Source organism: Schistocerca nitens, chromosome 2 (assembly GCF_023898315.1).
Source record: "Schistocerca nitens isolate TAMUIC-IGC-003100 chromosome 2, iqSchNite1.1, whole genome shotgun sequence".
NCBI classification, from domain to species: domain Eukaryota; kingdom Metazoa; phylum Arthropoda; class Insecta; order Orthoptera; family Acrididae; genus Schistocerca; species Schistocerca nitens.
Genome location: NC_064615.1, coordinates 221,467,287 through 221,486,873, shown reverse-complemented (window position 1 = coordinate 221,486,873; position 19,587 = coordinate 221,467,287). Strand labels below are relative to the sequence as shown.

The following is a 19,587-nucleotide window of genomic DNA, read 5'->3' as shown; positions in this document are numbered from 1 at the left end:
GTCTGGTCTTCTGGGCTCAAAATTCTTTTAAGTGGCTAGTCCTCAATGTGTTAAGTTTTAAATGAGAGTCAAACACTCTATGATTTAAGACAATCATTGCGCATTTGCACAAGTAACATAATTCATCTTGCGTAATAGGAAATTTACTTTGAAACTAATGCTTTTCAAAGCACCATTCACATATTCCTGCGACCTGTTGGACACAGCTATGAGAGATCTTACATGATGCCATAAAAGAAACAAGATACTCCAGAGCATCAGAATTTCGTAAACCATACTGAAATGCATAATTCAGCTTAAAGTGCACATTCATAGGTCCAGATTCACAATGAAGTAGGCCCCAACCTTGGAGCACAAATACTCTATTATCTCATATTTGGTTCTTTATTATAACATAGTGCCATACGTGCCCTAAGATGAAAATGTGCACTTAAAATTCAGTGAACAGGTGAAACTAGCCAGTAGAGTGGAAAGAAACACTGTTTCTAATTAACTGACTGCCTCTGGGGAAAAGGTTAATAAAAGCCACATACATTTAGCAAACTGACAAAAATAACTTCACTGTTCTCCAAGACTGCCAAAAATGTGGAAATAAAATAAAATCAGGAAATTGGAACTAATAACATACATTTATCTTCCATAATTATGACAATGTATTTTAATTCACTTGATAGCTCCCAACCACATAAATCAGTCTTGTTTTCATTTGATGTGTGAAGTGCAAAGAGGAAACAGCAAAATCACTAAACGTAAACACGGCTTACACGGAGACTAACCCCTTCCCCACTACAACCCAGACTGCTATGCACACGTGTGAATCTGGCAGCTTTAGCGCACCAGAAAATTTTTTCGGGGTAGCATCTGACTGCTTGTTGCTACTGCCGATACAGCTAACAGCTACACTTCAAGTAGCCAGAAGCGGGAGAAGGTACTGCCCATCGCAACTCAACTGCGCATGCATGTGAGCCCGCAGGTGACTGCTCAAACAAACTTAATGTAAACAGTTGTGACATCACGCTCATCGGCAGCAGTTTATTGTTATGCAGTATTTCATAGTCTTCATCCAAAAGCCTTTGACACATTTTGCTGTTTATCTGTTCTTACCAGTAAAAATTACAAAAATTCAACTGAAGACGAACACAATGAAAAATTTCCGAGTTTTTCCCAGTAATCTCCTGGATGAAAAAGTTCCCGGATTTTCCTGGTTGTCTCTGAGCATATACACCCTGTCTGAGCAACATATCACCAGCTCAGCTTACATCTGAACACAGCAATCACAGTTCTTGTCCATACAAAGATGGCGAAAATATACTCTAAACAGTTAATAAACGTGAAACTGTGCCTTATACATAAACAAACTTGCATGAAATTGAAATTAACTAAACAGCACAAAGGAAATTTAAAATATGTTGCTTCTTATGAGAAGCTTGTCAAACTCACAGCAGAAAACAGAGTTGTCTGATGTGATACTGCAGTAACGAAAGATAGCATTTAACTGAATAAAAAAAAAAGCTGCTGCCCCCTCAGTTACAATTAATAGCTGCTGTTTAACTGCTATTTGTAATTTAATATTAAGCTGATTACAGTGGGAATTAAAAACAAATGTAGATACGAAGTCCTAGTTACAATATATTACAAACAGTCCATACAACAGCCACACAATACATTTTACTCTCTTATGAAGTTTGTTGGAAAAAGTCAGGCATAATTTGAAAATAAAGCTAGCATTTATAAATGTACCACTAGGAGCCAAAATAGTTTTCACTGTTCACTACTATGGAGCTTTCAATGGCTTTCCTAAATCATATCACGCAAATGCTGTGATGGTGCCTTCATCGAGTTCACAACCGACCATCTGTCCAGCTCTCATTAAGCATACTTACATATTCTGTGCGTATGTATATTTTGAGCTATTGATTTTCATTGTACTACCTTCACAATTACTTCTAGAGTCATCAAAACAAAGGCTTTTTCACTGTGGCAGGACATTCTCACGAAATTTCAATCACTAACTTTCTTCTCAGAGTGTGAAAATATATTGCCCACCTACAGATAGGGAGAAATGATTATCATAATAAAATAAGAGAAATCAAATATCACACAGAAAGATTTAAGAGTTTGCTTTTTCGCGCTCTGTTTGAGAGTGGAACGATAGAAGTAGCTTGAAGGTGGTTCAATAAACCATCTGCCAGGCACTTAACTGTGAATTGAAGAATAATCATACAGATGTAGATGCGAGGATGTATATCACTGTGAGATAATCATTGGCTGAATATATAAGTAAATTTTACACAAAAATGAGCACAGTGTTTTGCCATTAAATTATTTCACCAACTCTCTTGTGAATTAACAGGTGCTGTCAGATAACGAAAATTTTTAAAATGAAATAAACAAAAACACCCTGAAGGAGGTCACTTGCAATAGGGACTGAAACATCGGTAGTTTATATATATTGACAATGAGGTCACAAACCCAGAAAAATTTTATTGAATGTGACATGGCTGCAGAAGACTACGTTTATATTTTTAAAATAAATTTACTGACATAATGGAGAATTGTCACAAAAATGTTCTTTGGAACATGCAAAAAAAACTAAATTAAATTCGTGCATTGGCAGTGCAACTTGACATGTCTGAAGGGGTTGTTTCAAGTTTAGAACATGTGTGTATCCTCACTTCGCGACAAGAAGGGCCGTTGACATGTAAAGTTATCCTCTGAACTGGTGTACAATAGCCCTCAGGGGCACAGCATTCGTTTCCTGAGTAGGGGCTTGGCGGCCTCAGGGTTCCTGAGCTGGGGATTGGTAGGCGCCGCCAGTCCCCTGCCACAGTAAGCTCTGGGCATGGTTCAGCGACCATCAAGGAACATTGTGTGTCACAGGGAATGGGGATCTTGGTTTGATTGCCCAGATCATGAGGATGGAATTAAAAAAAAAAAAAAACTCAATCTCAAGGTGTGCTGCACACTGATGAGATGCATGGCTGTTCAGATGGAACAGTTGTTAATGGGAAACCTCTGGGGAACCTGCCGCACCTCAGTTGTATACAGCTTACTCAGGCACGCGGGGCTCTGTCTGAGTAGACCCTCATTTCCATAGCTACTCGTGGGACTGAGATGGAACCCTCGAAATCATCTTGTCCTCCCAGCGGGAAGGGTGTACCATCTGGGAGTTCTCACACCTATTCATCAAAAAGAATGAGGGAGGCTAGTCCTCCTTTAATCAACTTTCTATCAATAATGGGGGCCAAGGAGTCTTGAATCACGCGTTTGTAGTGATCAGGAGGAAGGAGGGGACGTTTGAAAAAGTGTCCCCCTTCTATATCCCTAAAGGCTTAGAAGGGCTGGCTGATATGTTGAAGTCTATTAAGCAGTTGCAAAATGGTTCCTTGCTTGTCGAGACTACCCGGGCAAAGCTAGTGTAACTTCTTATGAAGTCACAGAAATTGGGTGAGTACGACATCATTGTTGAGTTGCACAACTCCCTTCACTCCAGCAAAGATGTGGTAACCTGCAGTGATATTATAGATATAGATGTTGCTGAAATCAAACAAGAAAGGGCACCAAAGGGGATTATAGATGAGGAACAAAGGACACATGGTTGCCACACCTTAAAGAACTGAAACTGCTCCAAGCCTTAAACATCATCAAATGTGTCAGTCATCGGTCTTCGGGAGCCGAAAGGGCACGTCTGCTCCAACTTTATAAGGCCTTTGTGTGCCTTGAATACGGATGTCAGATTTATGGGTCAGCAAGGCCTTAATACCTTAAAGTGCTGGATGCAGTTCACCACACGAGGATATTAAGACTGTCAACAGGGGCCTATCGCACAAGCCCTTTTAGTGCGCAGAGCAACCACAAGCAACACGGTCATTTGCGATCCGTGCACGGGAGAGACACGAGTTATTACAGGTAGGGGGCATTCAGGTCCAAAGCCAGGGGTGGAGTAGGGTCTCCCCCTGGCTACTACAAAGGCCCAGATTGCTTTTAGAACTGACTGCTTACAAGAAGCATTTTACGTAGCCAACCGGATTTTATTACTGTCAACACAGATGGTTTAAGCAGGGAGATGTTTTTAGTTGTTCCATCTTGTTCCCGACATTGTCCTCCGGATAGGGCTCCAAGAGCAGTTTTCAGTTTATTACGCAGAACTGTTTGCTATCCTGAAGGCAATGGAGCAGATAAGATGGCGTTGCGACAAAAAATTTATCATCTGCTCCGATTCTCAAAGTGCCCTTCTCACTTTTGACAGATGTACCCAGCAGATTGGTTGATTTAAAAGAGGGGGGAAGGGACCAAACTGCTAGGTCATCGGTCCCTTGTTCCGAATAAAACAATGCCACAAGGGTGAGAGTAAAACAAGCAAGACTGACAACACAAAATAGAGAGAAACGAAAAACCACAAGAATTATGAAAGGGCAACAAACACTTAAATGGAGAAAAGGGGAGAAGAAAACCAAAGATACGCAAGAAACAGGTAGAAGAGATTAAAGCAACAAAACAGATTACCGTGGTTGGCTGACCACGAGAATAAAGAGGACAAGCCAGTCACTCTGCAACACATTAAAACCTCCACCCTAAAAGCACTAGGGTGGAGGGGTCCATACAGGGACAAAGGACATGTGCTAAAATTTAGATCAAATGATAAAACCCACCCTCACGAATAAAATGTAAAACTAAATCGGCCGATGAGGCATTGTCAGACAGCAACGAGTCTGGTAACCAAAGATTTCATCACGGGCCATTTAAAGTGGGACAGTGCACCAGAATACGGGCCACTGTCAACCGGGCACCGCATCAACACTGAGGCAGGTCTTCATGGCGCAGGAGATAGCCGTGGGTTGCCCAAACGTGGCCAATGCGGAGCTGGCAGAGAACCACAGAACCCCTGCGAGAGGCCCGCATGGACACATTTTTAGTCTCCTTAATCGCATGCAGTTCCCAAAGCCGAAAAACCTGGCGACGTATAAATAAACACAGGTCAGTTATTGGAATGCCGATCTCGATAAGTGGTTTCTGTGTAGCCTGTTTGGCCAGCCTGACAGCAAGTTCATTGCCTGGAATTCCGATGTGTCCTGGGGTCCACACAAACACCACGGAACAACTGAACCATTCCAGAGCAGAGGTTGACTCCTGGATGGTCGCTAATAAAGGATGACGAGAGTAGCACTGGTCGATAGCTTGTAGGCTGTTCACGGAGTCAGTACACAGAAGAAACGACTCCCGAGGGCATGAATGGATGTGCTCAAGAGCACGAGATATAGCCACCAGTCTGCAGTGAACACACTGCAGCCATCGGGCAAGGAATGCTGTTCAGTATGTCTTCCATGGACATACGCGAAGTCGACGTGACCATCAGTCATCGAGCCGTTGGTGTCAACCACTTAATGGCCTCGGTACATGTCAATAATCAAGATGAAGTGACAGCGGAAAGCCGAGTCCTTTGGGCCATGTGAAAGGTCCAGGCGAAGCCGTGGCCTAGGTGTGCGCCATTGGACCTAGAGTATAGGTAATACAGGCAAGGGCTCCAATTCAGATAGAAGGGATCAGACGCGAACTGCAATTGTAAGCCCTGAGCTGGGCCGCCGATGCAGAAGATGAACTGCCATGGATGGGAAAAGGAGACGGTAATTCGATGCTCAGGAGAACTACGAACGTGTGCAACGTAAATGGTGAGCAGCTGTGCGTGCCTGACCTGCAATGGAGGGAATCCAGCCTCCACATCCCAAAAGTTCCCGTTGCTAGTCAAACAGCACAGTGGTGCACTGGGTCGAATAAACGCAATGCTGAGAGCGCCGTCGAACCATAAACCAGACTCCCATAGTCAGGGTGGGAATAAACAAGGGCTCTGTATAGCTGCAGCAGCGTAGAGCGATCTGCACCCCAGTTGGTGTTGCTCAGGCACCGGAGGGCACTGAGGTGCTGCCAGCACTTCCACTTAAACTAATGAAAGTGAGGAAGCCAACTCAATCGGGCGTTGAAAAACAATCCTAAAAATCAATACGTCTGCGCTACAGTGAAGGGATCGTCAGTAAGGTAAGTTCTGGTTCCGAATGAACAGTACGATGCTGACAGAAGTGCATAACACACGACTCTGCGGCCGAAAACTGAAAGCCGTGGGCTAGAGCCCATGACTGCGCCTTGTGGATGGCTCCCTGTAGGCACCGCTCAGCAACACCAGTACAGGTGGAGCAGTATGAAATGCAGAAGTCGTCTGAATACAGAGAGGGTGAGATGGACGGCCCTGCAGCCACTGCTAGACCGTTAATGGCCACTAGAAATAGAGAGACACTCAATACATAGCCCTGCGGGATCCCATTCTCCTGGATATGAGGGGAACTATGGGAGGCACCAACTTTGACACAGAAAGTACAAAGCGACAGTAAATTCTGGATAAAAATCGGGAACAGGCCTCTGATACCCCACTCGTATAATGTGCCAAGGATATGATGTCGCCAGGTGGTGTCATACGCTTTTCATAAAACAAAAAAGATGGCAACAAGTGTTGGTGTCCGGAAAAGGCTGTTCGGATGGCAGACTCGAGGGACACAAGATTATCAGTAGTAGAGTGACCCAGGCGGAAGCAGCCCTGGCATGGAGCCAGTAGACCACGTGACTCAAGGACCCAACCCAACCGCCGACACACCATACATTCCAGCAGCTTACAAAGAACGTTGGTGAGGCTGATGGGCCGATAGCTACCACATCAAGTGGATTTTTGCCGGGTTTGATTACTGGTATGATGGCGCTCTCCCACCAGTGCGATGGAAAGACGCCATCGCGCCAGATCCGGTGAAAATCACAAGGAGATGCCACTTGTAGTCAGACGAGAGACGTTTAATCATCTGACTGTGGATTCGATTGGGCCCAGGAGCTGTGTCGAGGCAATGTGCATGGGTACTGAGGAGCTCCCACTCTGTAAATAGGGCGTTATAGGATTCACTGTGACATGTAGTGAACGAGAGGACTTTTCCTTCCATCTGCCATCTGAGAGTGTGAAAGGCTGGGGGAGTAATTCTCCAATGCAGAGGTGCGAGAATAGTGCTCAGCAAAGTGCTCGGCAATCGCATCTGTGTCGGAAGATAACACGCCATTTATGTTAACACCGGAAACACCTGTTGAGGTCTGGTACTCAAAAACTCGTTTGATCTTTGCCCAGAATTGGGAAGGTGACATATGGCACCCAATGGTCGACACATACCTCTTCCAACACTCCTGTTTCTGTAATTTTATAAGCTGACAAATGTGGGAATGGAGCCACTAAAAAGCTATTAGGTGCTCTAGGAAAGGGTGCTGCTTATTTCATTGTAGAGTTTGCCGAAGCTCTTTAATTGCCTCAGCGACTTCCGGCGACCACCAAGGGACTGTCTTTCGCCAGAGGCACCCGAGAGAACGAGGGATCGCATTTTCCGCCGCAGAAATTGTCGTAGTAGTGACCTGCTCAATTACAACATCGATGGTACCACGCGGGGGAGGTTCAACAGTGACAGCACAGGTGAAGGCTACCCAGTCTGCCTTGTTTAAAGCTCATCTGGGCAGGCATCTGTGGGCCTGACGCCGGGGCACTGACAGGAAGATGGCGAAGTGGTCACTACCACACAGGTCGTCATGTGCTCTCCAGTGGATAGATGGGCTGCAAACCGAGAGATCAATGGCCGAATATGTGCCATGTGCCACACTGAAATGTGTAGTGGCCCCAGTATTTGAGAGACAGAGGTCAAGTTGGGAAAGTAAATTTTCAACACCTCTGCCTCAGCCAGTAAGAACTGTGCCACCCCACAAGGGGTTACGAGCGTTAAAATCTCCCAAAAGTAGGAAAGGTTTAGGGAGTTGATCAATCAGTGCAGCCAATGCGTTCAGGGGTACTGCACCATCTGGAGGAATATATACGTTGCAGACAGTTATTTCCTGCGTCATCCTTATCCTGACAGCAACAACTTCAAGAGGGGTTTGAAAGGGCAGAGGTTCACCGCATACTGAGTTTAGGACATAGACGTAAACTGCATCTGACACTCTATTATAGTTGCTATAATATCCCTTATAGCCGCGGAGGGCAGGGGTCGCATTGCCGGGAACCAGGTTTCCTGGAGGGCATTGCAGGAAGCAGGTGTAAAGCTTAACAGTTGCCATAGTTCAGCCAGGTGGTGGATAAAACCACCACAATTCCATTGGAGGATGTAGTTATTGTGAGTCTGGGAAGGCATGAAGTGCGCAAAGAGACAGGTTATACCTCAGGTCACCTGCTGCCTCCAACTGAGTATTTGTAGCCATTTCTATGGTGGATGAGGCATCAGTGAGATCCAGGTCCACAGGGGACACTAAGATCTCCCACTGCATCCTCAGAAGCAGAATTGATCAGGAGTGGTGATGTTGGGGCCTGTTTCTTAGCAGACTTCTTGGTTTGCTTGCTCTCTCACTTTTCTTTAGGGGCTTGCTGGGAAGATTTCTCCAAAGAAGCTTCAGCACGGAGGAAGACCGTGAAACTATTCGTCCAGCAGCTTTTGGCTCCTTGAGCCACTGGCAAGTGTCCGCCATGGCATTAGTGTAGACCTTGGGAGAGAGGGCCCCCAAGGGACCACTTCTGCACAAGAGGAGCTGGAGGAGGCTGCTGCTTCTTTGGCATGGGGGAGGGGACCAATGTCCCCTGCATTTGGGGGGAGAGGGGGGGGCCTTGCTCCCGAAGTAGGTGCTTTGGGAGCAATGAAGGAAGATTTGCCCCCTACCACACCAAGGGGGTGGATGTATTCTGGTGGCCCGGATGGCCCACTGTTCGTGGCACAGATTGAGGAACCACTGGCACTTGGGACAGCAATGGTGATGTAGCTACAGCGTATGTTGACGTCAACCAAATGGGGTGTAATCTTTCGAATTTACATTTAGCCTCCGTGTAAATCATCCATACCACGGCCTTGTACTCGACGATTTTCCATTCCTTTTTGAGTACTGGGCAGTCTGGCGAGCATGGGGAGTGGTGCTCTCCACAGCTGATGCAAGTGGAAGGTGGCGCACATGGAATATCTGGGTGCAGTGGATGTAGGCAGTCTCGACATGGGGCACTGGAAGTTCAGCAGAAAAACGTGCCTGAACTTCCAGCACTTAAAGCACCGCATACGGGGAGAGACATGGTTTAACGTCACAGCGGTAAACCATCACCTTGAGCTTTTCACGCAACAAATCACCCTCAAGGCCAAGATAAAGGCATCAGTAGCAACCCTGCTGTTGTCTTTGGGTCCCCTGTAAACGCGCCGGATGAAATGAACACCCCGTCGTTCTAAATTGGTGCGAAGCTCGTCGGCAGACTGCAAGAGGAGGTCATGATGGATAATAATCCCCTGGAACATGTCAAGGCTTTTATGGGGAGTGACGGTAACAGGAATATCACCTAGCTTGTCAGGGGGTTGCCACCAAATGGGAACATGACGGCACCACCACAATGGACTGGATACCGTGCTGGATATTGGGTGCAGAGAAATCCTATATTGTCATGGAGAGCGAAAGAGAACAGGAGACAATGGAAGAAGATGACATACCCGAAAAGTGTCCTCACCAAAACAGTTGAATCGCAGGTGGAGATGCAAAGCCATGACAAGGGATTCAGTAGATAACATGTCCTTCCCCACATGGCCTGCACTTCTGTAGAATTTTGAAAGTGGCAGGTCAAACCACAGATGGGACCTGAACTCATAGGGCCGAAAAGTGTGAGACTCCTTTTAGTCGCCTCTTACGACAGGCAGGAATACCTCGGTCCTATTCTAACCCCTGGCAGATCGGATGGTGCAACAAGTGCAAGACGCTCTCCTTCTCTTGGAAAGGCAAAACAAGAAAGCCATTTTTTGCTGGGTTCCACGGCACACAGACATCCAGGTAAATGAACTCGCTGCTGCTGCTGCTGCTGCTGCTGCTGCTATTAGGCTTGCTCCATTCCTCCTCTTCCTGCCCGCTGTTCAGTCCCTCTGCGGGCTGTCACGTCATTTGTGACTAGGAAGGCCGTATGTTGGTGGGAGTCCCGTGGCTGGAAGTGAGGAACAATAAACTACGTTACATCAAGACTTCAGTGTGACCATGGATCACCTCCTTCAACTCACGAGGGTGTGCAGAAGTAGCCCTTACTCAGCTTAGAGTGGGACATTGTCCATTGACACATGGCTTCCTCTTACATCAGGAGGAGCCCCCAGTACGTCAAAGGTGCGCGACACAGGTGTCAGTACGACATCTTTTAACTGAGTGTGTTTTATATGACATCCTGAGGGTTGAACTGGCTTTCCCACAGGATCTTCCATCTATTTTAAGTGATAACGAGGCGAGTATTGTTCATTTCTTAAAATTTTGTGTGACATACGGAATTCTTCCCAAAACACTTGGTGTGTGATCTTAATGTGTCACAAAGTGGCTGGGTCATGTATTATTTCTAAGTCGTCATCCAGCCACGATTATTTTAACAGCATATTTACTATTTTCTCCATGTAATTTATTTAGTTATCTCGCTGTGTCTTGCTGGGGTTTTATTACGGGCTTTTCTGAACCTCACCTTTTTGGGGTTGCTTTAAGTTTCCTGTGGTGGGATCAAACGTAGTTTTCCAGTTTATTGATCTCCTTCCATGGGACCATGACATTAAGCTTCCAGTAAAATTTATATTATTTACTTAACTGTAGGCCCAAAACAACTTACTTTCTCAGGAGAACAGAATGTAATGATATTCTTCAAAACACACTGTAGGTGAAATAATGCTGCGGAAATTAATGAAGTGTTCTGACGAAGCATTCTATGTGGTCTAAGGTCGATGAGTTACTTAAAAATTAAAAATGGCAGGCATGTTATGCAAGAAACAAATCTGTAACACTTTACTATCCTCACCAACGTTTGAGGACACACTATGGCAATTTCTTAAAAATAAGGACTTTTTTCCATTTGACTGATGAAGTCTCCAATTTGCAAGGCACGCAACCATCCAGACTTGGCACGTAGTAATTCCATGGAAATGTCTTGATCACTAAAACTTTACTTGCGATGTGTTTTGAGTCATCATCATCATCATCATCATCATCATCATCATCATCATCTAATTAATTTCTCCACCAGGTCACATTATTTTTTTTAAAAAAATCATACACTTTTGTGACAGCATAATGCTCTTTGAATTTATTATTAAGGAAACAATTGATTTTACAATTCAGACTCTAACAATTGTTCACTATCGGACATACCAGGTAACTCCGTTCTTGTATCTTTATTTGAGATCTTAATCTATGTATTTTGGAATTCACCATGATGACATGTTTCTTATCACATGTCGAGAATAAGAAATTACACTGATTGATAATTTTTTTTTAAATTCTCTTGAAATTTTTTGCTGGGTCACATCCAACCTTTGTATATCCTATTTCATAGAAAAAATACACGGTTTTAGAAATATATTCATCATCTGAAGTAATTATCAATACTCCTTTTTACCCTCCATCTCTTCATGCTACCCTTCTGTCCAGTTCCTTGGTTCTTCACCCCTCCCCAATATCTACCATTTTTCTGCACACCTCCACCATGTCCCCCTTCCCCTCCAAGTAATTCAACACCTGTCTCCATCTGATATGTACCCTGCCCTTGGTGTCCATCCCTTCCCACAGCCATTCCCCCTTGTTCCTATCCATCCATAGTCCATGCTGACATGTCGAGAAAATTTGCTATTTTTGATAGGTTCTATTTTTTGACATGACCCATCTGTGGTCTCAATAGCCTGCTGCTTGCTTTACTGGAAAATTGTAATTTAAAATTTTTTTAATGTCTTCCTTTATAAAGGTGGCCTTTGTGTTGCTTTCTCTCTCAATGTGCCTAGTTGTCTTGTGTGTTGTGCAATCTTTGTATGTGTTCTGTCATGGTTTTGACTCATAACGTGTTCTGTTTTATTTTTTGTTGACAATATGATGCTTATTGCATGTAGAAAAAGAAGAGATGTAGTGTGGTAGGAATATTTATGCTGTTTTGCATATTATAGAACCTATTTCTTGATTTGTCTTGATCTTTGAAATCAATGCCATATGGCACGAAGGTGATATATTATGGTCCTCGAGACTGTTATCTTCAGTCTGGCATCCAAGGTGTCAAAATAACATCTTTTGCAAATATCACTTAAAGGCAATTGTGTATGAGATTGCATGTTTTCTTGTATTGCTCACTTACATGAGCTTCCTAAGCATATTTTAAGTACTTGTACCTCATATGTATTTATGTTACTGTTGTTACTTTGGCCTCATTATTATATATTAGCTTTTCTAATTTGTATTTTGTGTAAATTTTGCCACAGTTACTGGATGATGATGAATCGAAACATGTCATAAATAAAGTTTTTAGCGATCAAGATGCATCCATGGAATTACTACATACCAAAAATAAGGACTGTCCTGGACAGACACCTTACTGATGAAAACATGCAATTAGAAAAGAGTAGTAATGAATTTATAATTTCTCAAGTGTTTTGTAGATATTTGTAAATAAACATAAAAATGCATTTCAGTTTCTTACCATACTCTGAGCCATGAGCAGTTCCGTTAAACCTCAATGACTTCTCAGACTCACTGCCAGTGTCTGCATCATCTCCTGTGTCATTTCTAATCTCATTCTTTATTCGTAATTCCAATGGCGAGGGTGTGCTCTTTTTATCCAAATCACTTCTCTGTTCATTTTGGGGCAATGAATCTTCAGCCACATTATTTTCATTTTGCATGCTGCAATTGATAGGCGAGGCCACTCTCTTTTCCTGCTGCAAAACAGTAATTCAAGAATTACACATTTTTAGTATTAATATGAAGTTATCATAATTCTGCACATTTTAGTACTCGATAAATAAACTCTCAACAATTAGACACACATATTAATAACTGTGTTTCTGGTGAAGGATATATGTTAACATAAAACAGACAACTATATGGATAACAGAATTTGGGAAATTTAGAAATTAAATTCAAATACTAACAATTAATACTAAGTAACTCTGAAACAAAACGTCACATTTTAATCTGATAAAGTTACAAATAATGTACAATCTAATATAGCTGAAGTTATTACTCCACCATGGTATTATTGCACTTGGCCTCCCATGGTCATTATCAGAAACATGCAGTGACATTACAGTACACAAATACAGAGGTGATTAAGGAAAACACATCACACTTTGAATGCTTTCAGGGCACCTGGTGTGCACTATTGGTGGTTCAGCATGTTCTCGTGAAATATCATGACAAAAACTCATGATAAGCCTGGAAGCACCCTCCTTCCAGATGCAATAATACAGGAGTCGACTAATATTTCTCAGTAGAATTGTGTTGTAGGACCATCAGCTACTTATCTGTAGTACCCATTTTGTGTGTAGCTCGGAATCAATTTAGTTTATAAAAATTCAGGTAAAATGTCACATTTCTAGCCATGATGCAGCTGCAGTGATTCATACAAATTATACCTGAAATGTGTACTTACCACATAATACATACTTTTTCCCCCTGAGGAATGCAAAAGATTTTTTTTTTTCCCATAAGTAGTTTTTGTGAGCAAATTTACATGAAAAGGAATTGCAAACTCCTACAGAATACAAATTATGTAATGGTTACCCTACACAGAATGCAATATTTAGGCTTTTCAATGAAATTTTGTTCAGATTTAGCTGTATAATTTACCACATACTGCAGACACTTTCTGGAACCTTACAAATGCTTTGATTCTGTAAACTTTCATAAATAACCTGCACCTTGCAGAAATTAAAACGTGTCCGAAAATGTAGGGGGCTAACACTAAACTAAGCTACATATTTAGTAGAGTTCTACAACTGAAACATTATGAAAGGTCTACAGAAGTAATAAGTGTCAAATAACTAGGCAAAGAGGGTCAATACCTGTCAAAAATACAAGCTTCCTGTTCATGGGCCCCAAATCTATAACACAACTAAAACAAAGGAAAGGACAAATGGAACACTGAAAAACAAATTAAATCTTTCAAAACAAATTAAATCTTTCAAAACAAATCTAAGACATATAGTGACCGGCAACTCACAATTCCCTGCAACTGATATTAAATGGTACAAACTCAGTTACACTGCCTGTCATGAAATTACTAGACATCAAAATGGAATAGGCATACTAATCACATGGTCAAGAATGTAAATTCAGTATATTTCACTCTGAAAGCTCACTCCCACTTAACTGTGTTTTTCCATCATCCAGTGAACTATGAAGAACAATTCCACAAGAACTGGTTCTTTTATATGCAATCCAAACAAATTTGTATAATCTTACTGATTACTAAAAGCTATTATGGGTAGCCAGTACTGATCAGGAGGTGAAATTTCTATATAGGATGAACACAAGCATGATCAAGAAAATTCCCGAGATTGTTCAAGGTTATTTTCTGAATATTTTTATGCAAGGGATCTGTGGTCTCCAACGGCTCATTACAGAACAAGAATGCAATTATGATTTATTCTGTTTGTTACATCAAATACCTTTGTGTCTGTGAAAATATCTCCATAACAGCGAAAAAAATATGTGCTATGCAACAACGAAATGTACAAAACAAAACAATGCTGTACAGACACAAAATTACTGTGGTGCAGTTGTCACTGTAATAGGCAAAATTCAGTTCAGTGTCAATGAGACAGTCCGTGAACCTATACAAAGGTGCATATTGGCCAATTCTTCACCTGTAAACCTATCCATATTGCTGTGTGTCACTGTCATTAACAACTAACATGCTGTAAAAGCAAATACAAACCAGAACCAAGAATTACATAATGCAAGACTGAAAGTGAAGATTGAAGTGGGTTATCTCCAGTAGAAGTACCATGAGCGAATGGAATAGTGTTGTTTCCAAGCCAGACAAACTGCATACTTTCAGCAATTGCACTGTTGTGCACCTATCTTCAGTGTAATACAGACACAAAGATTTAATGAGGGTAAGAAATCATACCAAGTGCAATTCCTATATAACCACCTACCAGAGATCATAGGTTCCCTGTGCAAAATATTCAGAAAATATTCTGTGAACAACATCTGAAATTTCTTTGCTGAGGTCTGCGTTCACCCTGTTTAAAGAAACATTTAAAACAGAAAATAATTATCCTAGCATTCCCATCAACATATGCTGCAGTTTGCAGAGAGCACATTTCCTGCTCAAAGTAAATGTACATGCACTGTTTTGACAATACACATTCATATCTCTGATTATCCCAAGGGGCAGCTTAATGTGAATAAAATTTTGAAGAATTGGGGGAAAAAATGAAAACAGTCAACTGTTATGTGAAATAATTTGTCTAAATGTAATAAATAAAAGAGATTAGAGAAACATTTGATGTGCCTTTTAATGATGCTCAAAATCATGTACAGCAAATGAAGAGCCAATTAAGAATTTAAAGTTCAATGTTAATTTTGAATTTTAAATAGTACTGGAGGATATTTGTGTGGTGGATCATGCAGACCCTATAGTATGCCATTGTGTGGCCTTGATATACTATTGCTATGTGAAGTCAAGCTATAAAACATTTTGTATGTTAAGATATGATTTGTATAGAGTATCACATGATTAAATATTATACCAACAGAATTATTATTGCTATGCAAATCACTCATTATAGCAGCTAAAATGCTTACCAAAACTAACTGCTCCCTCACGAAGATTCAAATTTTATTCTACATATTTGGTTAAAGTTTTTTCTTTTTACAAACAGTGAGCAAAAATAATTTTGTCTGATCAATTTGATAGCCCCTTTGTCCATTATCTACTCTTTATTTGACTACAAAAATTTGAAACAAAAGCTCAACTTTGTAATTTCCAGTAAGTCTTGTTTTCGCTCTGATCAAACATTTGTCAACACTTAAACATCAAGTCAATGGAACCTTTTATGACAAATTAGCTAGACCTGGAAAGATGAACTTTTCGACACTTCATTCACATAGCTAACAGCAGTAGTTGTTAATGAATTATTCAAATTTTTCCTCAACCCATTACATTTTTCGTAATTAAGCTGCTTTCTTTCACGCCTCTTTTCGTAACTAGACCTTTTTGCTGGTCAATCTGGTGCCCTATTTGTCCATTTTCCATTCTCCGATTGGTTAGAAAATTCGGACAACACTTCATCAAGTAATTTCTAGTAAGTCTGATTTTCATTTCACTCACACATTTGACCAATAAAAAATTGCAAAGAATGATCTGTGTCCTCAACAACAATGGAATAATCAGCAGTGCAACCAATTGTTACAACCCACATAACTAGCAATGAAAAATTGACTTGGGAAGAACACCCTACAGCTCTTCATTACAAACTCGGACTAGTCTCTTTATCTCCTCAGGACACTCAAATTTGTCTTGACAGAATTGTTGTTGGTAAAAAGTCTAATTACACAATCATATATCAGCTATTGTTTTATATTACACTGCTTCTCTACAGGCTTAACTGTGCCATTATTTCAAAAGAAAACAATGGAAGGCAGTGCATTAAACTGGCAAGTGGGCCCCTGCATATCCTTTTTTTCTTAATATATTTCCAGCAAATGTAACTGCCAATGAAAATAAGATAAAAGATTTGACCATTACACACTTGACTGATTGTTGCTATCCTGTAAACAATTAGCTGTGAATCATTTTGTATTCCTGGGCCAGGTATGACACACTTGGGTGAAAACACTGATTGTACAAAACCACGCAAAACGACGAAAAAAACCGACATCACAAAACTCCCCAAATACCACTAAACACAATATCATCTGGAATCCGACACTTCCCTTGACCTATATAGCTCAACAGCAGCTCCCGATCTCATAAATTGGGATCGAACACTTCCCTTGACCTGTTATCCTTACAACATCTCCACATACAGTCGTCCCTGGTCCGAGACGCCGGAACTTTAAGTAAGCCTCATTTCTTCACGACATACTGAACACTTCACGACTTCATCCAAAAATCCGCATGGTTGAAGAAATTTTATTAGAGACAGCACACTGTCCCCCATCACAGCCGACAACCGAAAACTGTTGACCCTGTCAGTCATATCCATACCTACCAAAGACATAAAAAAAGCAATTTACCAAAATTCACACACGACGCCACAGTCGCAAACCAAACTGAAAACCTCACCTAACACACCACCAGAGAGCACCACCGATCGCATCAAAACGACACCTACAAACACGCCACTCTCACAAACTAAATTCCGCGCCGTCGTGACGTCACACACCACAACAGCCTTACGTCACGGGTCAAAGCCGACGGGTGGGATCGGACGCTTTGGTCGACCCACCAAGATACACACAACAGCTTCCCCATAACATATACAGTAGCTCTCCAACCCCAGGCAGATTTGCATACCACAGTGCTTTATTTGGCAGTCCTACTGGAGGAGGTACTCGTTTTTTGACTAAACTGGCTAAGCCAGGAAATACAGTTTACTTTGGACCACAAACCCAAGATGAAATTTGGCACTTCCCCCCCCCCCCCCCCCACACACACACACACAAAAGTTAGCACCCGAGGCGAGAAAAGTAATGAATATGTGAGGAACAATAGGGTAGATGGCAGACTGAACCCCACACTTTTGTATTTATAAAATAACTTACACACTTGGCCATAACAGCCTCCCAGTAAAGGCTTCAAGAGGTTTAGATACCCAAACTTTCCAAATTACCTTTCACGATGGCAAAAACAATGAAAATGTAATTGATAAATATTTACTCCTAACAATATATTACTTTTATGATAGTACTGTGTACGCAACTCACAGCAATGGCCATCACATTTACAATATGTAACGCATGGCAAATCATAACACATAAATAAATCTTTTGATAGTAATAATAAAAGATATCCATGCTTATAAAAATTCCACATGATAAGCTTCCTCTGCCTCAATGTGGCTGCTTAGTACATTGTATGTAGTAGAGAAGATAAGATATTAAAACTTTCATTAAAAGCTACATTTCACCACAAAAATTCATTGTCCCAATTTTTTTTAAAAAACTCTTGTATTAAGCTGACTGTACAATGGATCCATCCATATTCAATACTGTGTACTCCAAGACAAGTACCGTAATGAATTTTGTCCATAATAGACAACTAAACTGACAACCCATCCTTCAGCAAATAAGAAAATAAATTACACACTTTTCATATACTATGTTGTTGTCTGGTCTTAAGTGATTTATCTAAACACAAAAATACAATTTTAGTACCCTTTTACATACTGCTGTCGCCCGAGCAAGTTGCTCTGTGTAGCTCAAATACTGCTTTAAGATCACATCTGATTTTCTTGAGACTTCCCTGAAGTCATAGAGTACATCAAGTTTGTACACACAGCGGTGACATATAGACGGTGGCAATAGATCTCTGTCAGACACCTACAAATAATACACAACACCAATAAATCAAACACAAGAAGACATTAATTTATTTTCTTCAGAAAAAAGAGACATGCAAAATGATAAAATGAAAGCTTTCCTGATAATGAAAATCAATATACAAATACTTATATGAAACGCAACCATTACGTTCCATTTCGGAATGCTCTTATCACGAAACACAATCTTTCAACACCCATCTTTCTTACAGCCATGAAGACCTACTTAAAAACGAACTTATCACATTAAATTGTTTGTAAGGTAAGCAAAGGTATTTACAATACGAACCAATAATGATAAACACGTCATAATTTTCAGCGGAAAGTTACGTTGAGTTCCTTCATCGTCGAAAATAGACGATTTTACACCATCACACGATAAACAAAGACGACAGAGTTCATAGAATTTCGGCGGTAGGTTGCACATATTGAATATTATTGTCTCACAATTATATAAACTCTTGGTTAATTATGTCACAGTTACTGCATTTAAACATAAAGATCCACTCCCTCGTCTACCGCTGACAACCTTTGCGAACTTTTTTATCGCCAACAACACTCATTGTCGGAAAACAGGAGTACATCATATCACTGCTTCCTTCGAGTGTTGATGTTGAATGTTCGCCGATGGCCTGAAATGGGGAGAAATAATTCCTAGCAGTGACGGAAAGAATTATAATCTAAGAAATGGTTGTCAAAACGTAGCCTTCTAAATCAATATAATGCGTAGCAATATTAAACAATTTTTTAAAATTATTTCGAACATAAATTCACAAAGTTTTCTCTCTTGACAGTAAAATGCTTCGTGTGACGCAGACATAAATACATTGTTTCAGGAACTACTACGCGTCGACGACTGATATCTTTCGGGAAGTTAAGAAGTACACTGAATTACGTAGAATTCTGGTGACAGAGAGAAGAATTTCCGATGATTAATTTTGAAATGATGCACTACACTGACGCAATTGTGATAATATAAGAAATTAGGAACTGTGGCGTGCACTAATTGTAATAAAATTAATTCGTCAATAGTCGAAATCGACAAAATATTATCCGTTGTGCCTAGGAAGTATATTTCGGGTGAAAGAAATGTGATAGTGGAGTTCAGATAGAGAGGTTCAGTTTTGTGCTCACACACAGCTTTTCTTTAATAACCAAACCTCGTTGTAACGAATGGTTAAAAATTTGGCCAATTCATTTCTGAGTAATTTACCAATAAAAT

At 41.2% G+C, this 19,587-nt stretch overlaps 1 protein-coding gene across 1 annotated transcript in view; it reads right to left on the bottom strand.

The window, feature by feature from the left end:
• LOC126235941 (uncharacterized) overlaps positions 1-18,964 on the bottom strand; it is a 74,109-nt gene extending 55,145 nt beyond the window's left edge. Inside the window, exons 1-3 of the mRNA XM_049944909.1 lie at positions 18,655-18,964; positions 18,202-18,366; positions 12,515-12,752 (exon numbers count right to left, since the gene is read on the bottom strand). Coding sequence (XP_049800866.1) covers positions 12,515-12,752; positions 18,202-18,366; positions 18,655-18,792 — 541 coding nt within the window. The 5' untranslated portion in view covers positions 18,793-18,964. The remainder of the gene's footprint in view (positions 1-12,514; positions 12,753-18,201; positions 18,367-18,654) is intronic.
• Between the last annotated feature and the right edge of the window lie 623 nt (positions 18,965-19,587).